The following is a 12,934-nucleotide window of genomic DNA, read 5'->3' on the forward strand; positions in this document are numbered from 1 at the left end:
TTACAGCCATGAGTTTGTTTGCATTACGTCACACTAAGCGTAACATGTACACTTAGAGGCACGTAGGGGGGCGTAAGAGGCAGAAAGAGCAAGGCTTCCGAGAGAAGTTGTCGCTTTTTCTCCTGGGGAAAGGGATCAATGATCGGGCACTATGTCCCGATTCATTGATTCCCTGGCTAACGAACCACGGCCCGGGAGCATGTGTGCACGCGCGCGATCGGCCGCAGGAGCGCACATGCGGCCTTCTGGACATATATTATACGTCTAAAAGGCCAAAGTAATTAAATATGCCTTGCTGGGGCTTGCTCTTTTTTTTACTATAGCAAGTGTCGGTTGTGTGGAGCGATGTGTGTGGGGATGTTTGTTGGGGACATAAATCAACTTCCTAGATGACATTGACATGGGACCATTTCCAAGGATATTGGCATGGGATCATTTTATCAAAGTAAGTATTTATGGTTTATTAAGGCTATTAAAGTATATAAGATGTGAAGATCCGCACTGTCTAAAAAAAAGTATTTATTAAAGCTCTTTAAAAACTTGACAAAGCATACAATTCTATGTGTGCCGGGTCACCATTGACGCACAGCGTTTCGGATAAAGTATCCTTCCTCAAAATAGTTCCAGTACACACTACATCAACTCTGCAATCTCATGCCTTTAAATAGTACATAAGAGGACCTGGTGGAAAACTGCAACATTCACATACAATTTGCATACATGCATATTCATAGTTTTAGTGAACCAATACCGTCACAGATGCTTATTTCAATGTGTTACATCAAAATGGATCTTATGTATTAAACATACCTATTGGATCTTTATAGTGATGGCAAGGGTGTTGTAGTCTAGCAGACCTGTATAAATGACACACTTCAATACACTCAATCCAGTCTCATATGTGTCAAAAAACACACCAACAGACGCTAGGAATGATTGTGTTACAGCGTGTCATGCACTCTTAAACCGCCAGCCAATCGGGCGCACTACAACGTCCACTAGAGGACTGTGAGGTCACGTGGCCCGCCCCGCTCCACCTCCAGCCAATAATCTAGCAAGCTGCTGCAGCTCCACACTGCCCTTGCTCATGCGAAGCAGGAATACTTTACCAAGCTCATCGGAGCACAAGCTTCCAACCCCCGGCGTCTTTTTGCCACTTTCAGCTCCCTGCTTAAACCCCCACCCCTCCATTTCCTCCCTCTCTGCCACAGATTTAGCCACCCACTTCACCAACAAAATTGTCTCCATCCACCAGGAAATATCCAATCTTCACCTCCCACCCCCTCCCAACCAGCTCCTCCTCCACCCTATCCTCCCCTCACATCCTTCACTCCTACTACTACCAAGGAAGTCAACCACCTACTGCAGACTTCTCATACCACTACTTCCCCCCCCCCCCTTGACCCCATCCCTTCTGATTTACTCCAGCCTCACTTCACGGAATTGGCCCCAGTCCTCACTACCCTGTTCAACCTCTCCCTATCCACAGGCACCTTCCCCTCAGACTTCAAGCAGGCCACTGTACTACCCCTGCTCAAGAAATCCTCCCTCGACCCCTCGCTACCCTCCAACTACCGTCTTATCTCCCTCCTCCCCTTTGCCTCAAAACTCCTTGAGCGTCTGGTTCACAAACGCCTGACCCAGTACCTCAAAGCCAACTCACTGCTAGACCCACTGCAATCTGGATTTTGGCCTGCCCACTCAACCGAAACTGCTCTCACCAAAGTGGTCAATGACCTTGCCTTAGCTAAAGCTGAAGGTAAATACTCCATTCTCCTCCTCCTTGACCTTTCAGCAGCTTTTGACACAGTAGATCATCCCCTACTCCTCCAGTCGATGGGCATTCACGATCTCGCCCTGTCCTGGCTTTCATCCTACCTCTCCAACCGCTCCTACACGACCGCCTTCAATGAGTCCTCGTTCACCCCCAACCACCTCTCGGTGGGAGTCCCCCAAGGTTCGGTCCTTGGCCCCCTACTGTTCACCCTATACACATCCTCCATTGGCAAGGTTATCTCCTCCATGAGTTTTGACTATCATCTGTATGCAGATGATACCCAGATCTACCTCCACACCCCTATCCTATCCACCACTACCATGGACAAGGTCTCCTCCTGCCTATCAGCCATCTCCTCCTGGATGTCCGCTAGGTTCCTGAAACTAAAACTAGACAAAATGGAATTTATGATCTTCCCACCCCGGCGATCCATGAACCTCCCAGATGTGCATGTCACTGTTAACCACACTACCATTCGCCCTACCTCTCAAGCCAGCTGTCTGGGTGTCACCCTGGACTCGGCACTCTTCTTCACTCCCCACATCCAAAACCTCACAAAGTCCTGCAACTTCCACTTTCGTAACATCTGTAAGATTCGCCCTTTCCTGACCTCTGCCACCACCAAACTCCTCATCCATGCCCTCATAATTTCCTGCCTTGACTACTGCAATGCCCTGCTGTCTGGTCTCCCTATGACCCGAACAGCCCCACTGCAGTCCCTCATGAATGCGGCTGCCAGAATTATCCACTGCTCCCATCGCTCCACCACGGCGGATCCAGTCCTTGAATCCCTCCACTGGCTTCCTGTCCAGTCCAGAATCGGATTTAAGATACTGTGTCTGACCTACAAATCTGTCCACAAAACCTGTCCAACCTACATTTCTGATCTTACTCAGAGGTACACACCTAGCCGCTCACTCCGCTCTTCCAATGAACTTCGCCTAACCGCCCCCCGCATCACCCAGTCCCATGCACGCCTCCAGGACTTCTCAAGAGCTGCTCCAACACTATGGAACTCCCTACCTCCACCCATTAGGGCAGCCCCCTCCAACATCTTCAAGAAGGCCCTCAAAACTCACCTTTTCTCTCTGGCCTACTACCCCTCACAAGTGCTCTAAACCCACAGCTGAACTCTGGTCCCCTACCTTTCGTGTCCTTACCTCTCCCTCTAGATTGTAAGCCTTTGGGCAGCCTCCTTTTGTGTCCTACCTGATCATGCACCTCCATTACTGTGAACCCATGCTATGCATCTGAGTGAACCTAACTTGCCTAATCTCCATGCTCCCATCCAGTGACTGACTAAGCATTACCTTGTACTCATACTGTACTGCATGATCTGGTCTTTCTTGTATTCATGTATTGTCATTTTGCTGTATGTCACCCCTAAATATTGTCTGTAACCTAAACTAATGTCCAGCGCTGTGTAATATGTTGGCGCTGTATAAGTACAATAAATAATACATAAATAAGCTACACCGTCCGCATGTGAGAAAGTCTCACATGGACGGCAAAATATTACAGTGTCAGACTCGCAATTCCAATATTAATCCATAGTTGCTGCTGACCATTTTAAAGGTGAAGTGTGGAGGGGGACATGCGTCCTCTGAAAATACACAAAATCAAAAATTAGGTAGTCAATACTCGTATATATCCTATATGTGACATAATGGCTCCCTCTAGTGGTCACAATTCTCATTGCTTATAATAATGTATTGACCTAATGTTTGCAACAGTCCAAATGTACTTTGGAGGAAATAATTATTTGACCCCTCACTGATTTTGTAAGTTTGTCCAATGACAAAGAAATGAAAAGTCTCAGAACAGTATCATTTCAATGGTAGGTTTATTTTAATAGTGGCAGATAGCACATCAAAAGGAAAATCGAAAAAATAACCTTAAATAAAAGATAGCAACTGATTTGCATTTCATTGAGTGAAATAAGTTTTTGAACCCTCTAACAATAAAAGACTTAATACTTAGTGGAAAAACCCTTGTTTGCAAGCACAGAGGTCAAACGTTTCTTGTAATTGATGACCAAGTTTGCACACATTTTAGGAGGAATGTTGGTCCACTCCTCTTTGCAGATCATCTCTAAATCCCTAATGTTTCGAGGCTGTCTCTGTGCAACTCTGAGCTTGAGCTCCCTCCATAGGTTTTCTATTGGATTAAGGTCCGGAGACTGACTAGGCCACTCCATGACCTTAATGTGCTTCTTCTTGAGCCACTCCTTTGTTGCTTTTGCTGTATGTTTTGGGTCATTGTTGTGCTGGAACACCCATTCACGACCCATTTTCAGTTTCCTGGCAGAGGGAAGGAGGTTGTCGTTCAGGATTTCACGATACATGGCTCCGTCCATTTTCCCGTTAATGCGATTAAGTTGTCCTGTGCCCTTAGCAGAAAAACACCCCCAAAGCAAAATGTTTCCACCCCCATGCTTGACGGTGGGGACGGTGTTTTGGGGGTCATAGGCAGCATTTTTCTTCCTCCAAACACAGCGAGTTGAGTTAATGCCAAAGAGCTCTATTTTGGTCTCATCAGACCACAGCACCTTCTCCCAGTCACTCACAGAATCATTCAGGTGTTCATTGGCAAACTTCAGACGGGCCTGCACATGTGCCTTCTTGAGCAGGGGGACCTTGCGAGCCCTGCAGGATTTTAATCCATTGCGGTGTAATGTGTTTCCAATGGTTTTCTTGGTGACTGTGGTCCCTGCTAATTTGAGGTCATTCACTAACTCCTTCCGTGTAGTTCTAGGATGCTTTTTCACCTTTCTCAGAACCATTGACACCCCACGAGGTGAGATCTTGCGTGGAGCCCCAGAGCGAGGTCGATTGATGGTCATTTTGTGCGCCTTCCATTTTCGAACAATCGCACCAACAGTTGTCACCTTCTCTCCCAGCTTCTTGCTAATGGTTTTGTAGCCCATTCCAGCCTTGTGCAGGTCTACAATTTTGTCTCTGACATCCTTGGACAGCTCTTTGGTCTTTCCCATGTTGGAGAGTTTGGAGTCTGCTTGATTGATTGATTGATTCTGTGGACAGGTGTCTTTTATACAGGTGACTAGTTAAGACAGGTGTCCTTAATGAGGGTGACTAATTGAGTAGGAGCCTCAACTCTTAATGGTTGGTAGGGGTTCAAAAACGTATTTCACTCAATGAAATGCAAATCAGTTGCTATCTTTTATTTAAGGTTATTTTTTCGATTTTCCTTTTGATGTGCTATCTGCCACTGTTAAAATAAACCTACCATTGAAATGATACTGTTCTGAGACTTTTCATTTCTTTGTCATTGGGCAAACTTACAAAATCAGTGAGGGGTCAAATAATTATTTCCTCCACTGTATTTGCTGTATTTGCAGGATTTTGCATGTGTTGGAAAGATCTTTATTATAAACAATGAGAATTGTGACCACTAGAGGGAGCCATTATGTCACATATAGGATATATACGAGTATTGACTACCTAATTTTTGATTTTGTGTATTTTCAGAGGACTCGTGTCCCCCTCCATAGTTCACCTTTAAAATTGTCAGCAGCAACTATGGATTAATATTGGAATTGCGATTCTGACACTTTGTGTAATATTTTGCTGTCCTTGTGAGACTTTCTCACATGCGGACGGTGTAGCCTGCTAGATTATTGGCTGGCGGTGGAGCGGGGCGGGTCACGTGACCTCACAGTCCTCTAACGGACGTTGTAGGCATGCGCCCGATTGGCTGGCGGCTGGAGAGTGTATGCCGCAGTCTTTGAGCGGACGCAGTAGGCCCATTTGTGATTGGCTGGTGGTAGTTCGTCTTTTGTGCAGACAATTTGGACTTCGTCAGCTTAGTGCGGATTGGCTGACCCCGCGGTTTTATGACACGCTGTAACACGATTCCTAGCGTCTGTTGGTGTGTTTTTTGACACATATGAGACCGGATTGAGTGTATTGAAATGTGTCATTTATACAGGTCTTCTAGACTACAACACCCTTGCCATCACTATAAAGATCCAATAGGTATGTTTAATACATAAGATCCATTTTGATGTAACACTTTGGAATAAGCAAATAAGCATCTGTGACGCTATTGATTCACTAAAACTATGAATATGCATGTATGCAAATTGTATGTGGATGTTGCAGTTTTCCATCAGGTCCTCTTATGTACTATTTAAAGGCATGAGATTGCAGAGTTGATGTAGTGTGTACTGGAACTATTTTGAGGAAGTATACTTTATCCGAAACACTGCATCAATGGTGACCCGGCACACACAGAATTTTATGCTTTGTCAACTTTTTAAAGAGCTTTAATAAATACTTTTTTTACACAGTGCAGATCTTCACTTCTTCTATACTGAATCCCTGTGACTCCAGGGGAGATCACAGCATGTAGATACCCATATGTGCGGTTGCAACTGGAGAAAGAATTAAGGCTATTAAAGGACTTTTGTTGTGTTTTTATTTCCTTTTTAACTCTTTGTGAAAATGGGTTATACCCCATACTTATTTCAATGGGGGGAGGGATCTGGAGGTCCCCCTGTTAAAGATGAACTCCAGTGAAAATAATGTAATAAAAAAAGTGCTTCATTTTTACAATAATTATGTATAAATGATTTAGGCAGTGTTTTCCAATTGTAAAATCGTTCCTCTCCCTGATTTACATTTACCACATGGTGACATTTTTATTGCTGGCAAATGGTGTCACTGTAAGGATATGCTGCTTGCTTCTTTGGCAGGTGGACCCAACTGCAAACAGCTGATATTTCCCACAATGAAATGAGGTTCACAGACTGGAAACTGTCAGGACTATTGTCCTGACATCACACTGTTGGAGGGGTTTCACCACAATATCAGCCATACAGAGGCCCCTGATCCGTTTGTGAAAAGGAAAAGATTTATCATGGGAAATGGGGCATCAGCTACTGATTGGGATGGAGTTCATTTCTTGGTCACGGTTTCTTTTTAAAGGTGACCCCCAGATTCCATCATGTACCACGCAGGGTCACCAACTCCTCCTGGGCACCAGAGGTGTGGAAGAGCCCTTTGTTCATGTATAATAAGGGCTCTGGGGGAGAGGAGGTGGCTTTGCCACCCCTCTCTTTCAGTGCTCCCCTATATCATGGACTATGTGGGCTGGTATAGCTCAGGTGGCAGAGCACATGGTCCGGGCTCTGAATTCTGGCCACACCAACCTGAATGAGTAACTAGGGGTTAAAGGGACTCAGAGCAGTGCAGAAACTATGGAAAGATGCACATCATTTTAAGCTCTCTTTCTCCTCTTTCCAATGATATATAAACCGCCGCCCTACGCCTTTTAGTTTTCGCTATTTTCGCGATTGAAAATGCCGCGGCCGCGATTTCGATCGCAAAAATAGAGAAAACTAAAAGGTGTAGGGCGACGATTTAGGTGTCGCCAGAAAGAGGAGAAAGAGAGCTTTAAAATGATATCCATCTTTCCATAGTTACATTGTATTACACAGGACGACTTTTTCTCAAAGTCAGCAGCTCCATTCAGCAGAAAAAGTCGCCCTGTGTAATACAATGTAACTATGGAAAGATGGATATCATTTTAAAGCTCTCTTTCTCCTCTTTCTGGTGACACCTAAATCGTCACCCTACGCCTTTTAGTTTTCTCTATTTTTGCGATTGAACTCGCGGCCGCGGCAATTTCAATCGCGCAAATAGCGAAAACTAAAAGGCATAGGCCGGCGGTTTATATATCATTGGAAAGAGGAGAAAGGGAGTTTTAAAATGATATGCATCTTTCCATAGTTTCTGTACTGCTCGGAGTCCCTTTAAAGAGATTTGGGGGGAGGTGGGGGGCACCACGCTGTCTGTTTTCATAAAATGTGTATATAGAACTGGTAGCTAGGTATAAAGTTAAGTGTAGCACAGAAAAATGTCATTTTGCCAAGTTTATAAACCATTTTGTATTTGATCTTTTTAAAACCGATTGTCTCAAAAACTGCAAGCTTTTTTTTGTTTTTGTTTTGTTCCCACTATTTCACCTAATGAATTTGGGGATTATAACTTTGCTATTAACCATTTTCGCCTTTTGGATGTGACTGTCACGTCCAAAAGGCTGCTGCTGTGCGCGTATACACGCTCCCGTGTTGCCACCCGGTAGCCCGGTGATCAATGAATGGGAACATAGTTTTCATTCATTGATCTAAGTCCCCGGTAGAAAAACCGACAGCTTCTTTTCAGAGGCTGCGGTCTTTCTGACGAAAAAAAAAATTAAATCCTCCTTGTGCTTCCTGTAAGCGAGGCTTCCTGTAAGCGAGCACTCTCGCTTACAGGATGGGAATTAAACAAAATCACTGTGGCCATCTTGTGGCCAAATAGTAAAACTACATGCACATACATTTTTTCACACATAACGCAATAAATTATATTTAAAATTAACTGTTTACCTCCCACACCCAAAAAATACCCAAATAAAATTTTTAACTAAAAAAAGAATAAAAAAAAAATTACAATTTAAAAAAATAAATAGTTACCTAAGTGTCTGAACTTTTTTAAATATGCATGTCAAGAGGGTACATTACTAATATTTTTAAAATTATAAGCTTGCAAATAGTGATGGACGCAAAACTGAAAAAATTCACCTTTATTTCCAAATAAAATATTGGCACTATACATTGTGATAGGGACATAATGTAAATGGTGTTCTAAATGGGACAAATAGGCAAATAAAATGTGTGGGTTTTAATTATGGTAGCATGTATCATTTTAAAAGTATAATGGCAGAAACCTAAAAAATATTCATTTTTTCAATTTTTTTTATTAATATTCCCATTAAAACACATTTAGAAATAAAATAATTCTTAGCAAAATGTACCACCCAAAGAAAACCTAATTGGTACTGGAAAAAACAAGATATATATCAATTAATTGTGATAAGTAGTGATGAAGTTATTGGCAAATGAATGGGAGGTGAAAATTGCTCCGATGCATAAGGTGAAAAACGACTGAAGGCTGAAGTGGTTAAGCACTAAAAATATTGATTTCAAAGTAAATTTAGCGTAATTAAGAGTAATTGCAAAATTCTGGCTAATAATTATGATCATTTCACATTACAATTTTGCATTGTAATTACTAATTTCGATGTGAAATTATGAATACGCAGAATTTTAGCTCATTATGGGTAGCACGGTGGCGTAGTGGTTAGCGCTCTAGCCTTGCAAGCGATGCGTCCCCGGTTCGAATCCCAGCCAGGTCAACATCTGCAAGGAGTTTGTATGTTCTCCCCGTGTCTGCGTGGGTTTCCTCCGGGCACTCCGGTTTCTCCCACATCCCAAAAAAACATACAGATAAGTTAATTGGCTTCCCCCTAAATTGGCCCTAGACTATGATACATGCACTACACGATATAGACATATGACTATGGTAGGGACTAGACTGTAAGCCCCTCTGAGGGACAGTTAGTGACAAGACAATATATAATCTGTACAGCGCTGCGTAATATGTCAGCGCTATATAAATACTTAAATAAATAAATAAATAACTAATTCAAAGTAACATTGAGGCGTACCTCTGGTATAAAAATAAATCCAACACTATCACCACAGGCAGTTAAAACCAAAAAAAAACCTTAAAAATTACCACTTGTGCCATAAAATCCAGGTTTTCTTGGTTATCCAATCCCTCTTGCACAGACTACTAAGATATTGTGCCTCATAATGTGGCCTGAGAGGTTCTCTTCTTCTATGTGTGCTACTGAGCTAGCCTATCAGAGAGTAGAGGTAAAGAGAACAGTGCAGTGCCAACCACAGTATGCTGCAACTAGCCATAGCTCCATTAGGTAAAAAAAGGGAAGGGGGAAGGTCATAGTAAGAGTCATTCTGGCTCTGTAGTGTTTTCATCGCTACACGAGCGCAGGTAGGCCAAGGTGGCCACACACAATACAATAAATGATCCAATTTTACAGTAGTTTGATAAATGAGTTGATTGTACAGAGAAATCAAAAGCTTTTTTCTTGTCTTATTCATTTGAGAAAGATGATACAATTTCTATTTTTTTTTTCTATATAAGTTAATCGGGAGTAGTGGATTTTTCTCATCGAATTTTTAAGAAAATTGAATGGTGTAGGGTAGACTGCCAATTAATATAAATGTATCATTGGTCAGGTTTTTTTCAAATGTTACAATCAATCAATGAAAATGACCAATCTTGAATTGAAATATAAAACATTGTATGGTGTGTGGCTATCTTAAGACTGAGAATTCATGTGGATTTTATAGTCCCTGTTGTTATTACAGTCATGTATCCAATTTTACAGCAATTTGATAAATTGATCAATTGTACCAAAAAATTAAAGGCTTTTTTTTATCATTTGAGAAAGATGGTCACATTTTATTTTTTTCTATATCAGTCAATCGGGAGTGGTAGATTTTTCTCATCGATTTTTATGACCATTGAATGGTATAGGCTTGAGTGGCAGTTTTTTTTTTGATGTATAGACCCAATCAGTTTTCTGACATTAGTCAGATTTTTCTTGAATGGAAAAGAAATATAAAAATGGATGGTGTGTGGCCACCTTAACACTAAAAATTGATTTTAAAAAGTGATTTGCATAGCTCCTGTAGTTATTAATGTGGTTTCTACAAATACCATTGGTGTCGTTTGTTCATTGCTTTCTTCTTTATACCATCACTTTTCTTAACAGGTAACTTGAAACATGTAGTTTAACTCATCAGATGCCATGTTGTCTACTTTCCTAAGCCTGGAGATCCATGTTCCTGAAAAGTTAATTTGTATAGCATATACCCGCAAGAGTGCAGTGATCCCAGATGACATGCAGAGCTGCTTCTATGACCAGTAAAAAAAATGTTCTTATCTTCTGTATGATTCTGTATTTGTAAATTGCTTTTTCCTGTGTGTGTATTGGAATCCACACACATTTATATATTTCACTATACTATCAAAGTTAAGTTGTGAAAAGAAAATATTGTTACATACGGCTGTACTATTTGTTTGATCTTACATTTTGTGGAATTCTGCTAATTTTATTAACAAAACCTTTTTTACCTGTCATGGTTGGATGTGCTTTAGGACCTGAGCTCACTAACCCAGTAGTGTGCGATTTTGTTCGCTTTTCAGCATCTGTGTTTCTGAAAAGCATCCACAACTACGTCAGTGGGCTCAGGCCCTTAAAGTGTACTGAAGAGTGTTTATTTCCTTTTTAACCTTCCTGGCAGTAGCTGAGCTCGGGCTATGCCGCGCAGGAGGATATCTCTGCCTCTAGTGGGGCGATTCGCCCCACTCAAAGTGCTGTACGCTCAGCTAGCACTTTGCTAGCCGCACGTATAGCTCGATCACCGCCGCTCTGCGGCGATCGCCTGCACGCAGCGGCGGAAGAGGGCCCCCCGCCAGAGCCCTGCGCTGCCCGGACCAATGAGTTCCAGGCAGCGATATGGGCTGGATCGGAGGCGTCTGACGTCAAGACGTCGGCTGACGTCCATGACGTCATTCCGATCGTCGCCATGGCGACAGGAGAAGCCAAACAGGGGAACGCGTTATATGCGCGTTCCCCTGTTTGCTATTGATGCCGGCGACGATCGCACTAGAGGGACACATGCGCCCTCTAGTGGTGTTTCATGTAGCTACCACTCTGGTAGCTTTACATGAAACAAAAAAAAAATTAATTAAAAAAAATGGATTTGTGCCTAATTGGCAAAAAAAATTAACCGCCAGGAGGGTTAAATAATCAACCTCCCCATAAGGAAGGTTCATAATGGTGTGTACAGCTGGAAATTGGAGGGTGCACCTTACTTACCTATGCGATCCTGATCCTTTGGTCCCTGCCCGTTCGGGATTCTCTATCTTCTGCTCCTGAACACAGCTTCTGCCAGCATTTGTAATTCCTGGCGGGGTCATGTGCATCACAATGCATGCTGGGAGGTGAAGTCTGGTTAGATGCAATTGCAGTGCTGTACTTGCATCTCCCATCATGCATTGCGGCACGCGTGCGAATAACCCTGCCAGGAATTACCAATGTTGGCAGAACCTGCAGTCAGGAGAAAAAGATATAGAATCTTGAACTGGATGAGGGCCAGAGGATTAGCCGCCCATAGCTAAGTAATGGTGCTCCCACCACACCTCCAGCGACACAAAGCATTATGAAACTCTTATATGGGGAAGTTCATTTTTTTAAAAAGAAAAAAAGCTCTGCTCAGTACACTTCAAAGTGACCCTGTAATGGAAGAGGTATGGAGAGTGCCTTGTTTATTTTCTTTTAAACAACGCCCGTTACATGGCTGCTCTGCTGATTTTCTCAGTTCAGTATTGTCTAAAGATGTTGATCACTTTGATCGGATAGGAATTGATTCCTTTAAATGTTGTATTGAGCAGACAGGATGGAAAATCTAGGTTGGTTGGGGTAGGAGCAGCGGACAATCTATAAGGAATAACATTGCATTGAACCAAACAGTGCAATGCTGCAGTTTGATCAATTTTCATTAGACTACCCACTGAAATCTGTTAAAAAGCGATCTGCTGTGTGTGGTATGAATTGATTCCTCCTTAATAGATTCCTTTCTGAAAGGAGCAAATCATTTTGGAACATTGGGTGTAAATCTGTAAGTGTATGGCCATCTTTAGTCATGGACCTGAAACATGCAGTGTTGATGAGGTTACATTTTTCCAAATGCACCTGATCGGCATATTTGTTCTAAGTTAGTAGTGATGAGCAGAAATTATGCCCATCTGTAATTATGCATCGTAATACACAATTGCGCATCGTAATGCGAAATTTTGGGGGAATAGCATAAATTAATTTCGTAGTTAATTGTTCCTAATTGTAATTACGCATGATTTTATGCGCAATTTCGTGCTGACTTTAGCGGTGAATAGCAAAGCATACATGTCATTGCTACCAAAATTGCTACATATGTTAAGAAGAATTGTGGGTACAAGTTACAGTTGTGTTCAAAATTATTCAACCCCCACTGAAATTAAGTGTTTTGGCGAGTTTGACATTGATTTTGATAATTTCAGTCATCTTGTTTACAATTAAATCAAAGAGGCACTTGTAAGTCAGACAAATATAACATAACATTTATAATGAAATAACCACAAATGTCTTTTTTGTGCTGACATCATTATCGGTTTTATTCAACCCCCAAGTGACATTCATTCTTAGTACTGAGTACAACATCCTTTTCCAGTTATAACAGCT

At 42.2% G+C, this 12,934-nt stretch overlaps 1 protein-coding gene across 6 annotated transcripts in view; it reads left to right on the top strand.

Moving 5' to 3' along the window:
- The window catches only part of HDAC8 (histone deacetylase 8), a 645,099-nt gene extending 632,380 nt beyond the window's left edge, over positions 1-12,719 (top strand). For all 6 annotated transcript variants that reach the window (XM_068248048.1, XM_068248047.1, XM_068248043.1 and 3 more), the window contains one exon: positions 10,424-12,719. In XM_068248048.1, the coding sequence (XP_068104149.1) occupies positions 10,424-10,446 (23 nt within the window). In that variant the 3' untranslated portion in view covers positions 10,447-12,719. The remainder of the gene's footprint in view (positions 1-10,423) is intronic.
- The last annotated feature ends 215 nt before the right edge of the window (positions 12,720-12,934 follow it).

This window comes from Hyperolius riggenbachi, chromosome 8 (genome assembly GCF_040937935.1).
Source record: "Hyperolius riggenbachi isolate aHypRig1 chromosome 8, aHypRig1.pri, whole genome shotgun sequence".
Classification (NCBI taxonomy): domain Eukaryota; kingdom Metazoa; phylum Chordata; class Amphibia; order Anura; family Hyperoliidae; genus Hyperolius; species Hyperolius riggenbachi.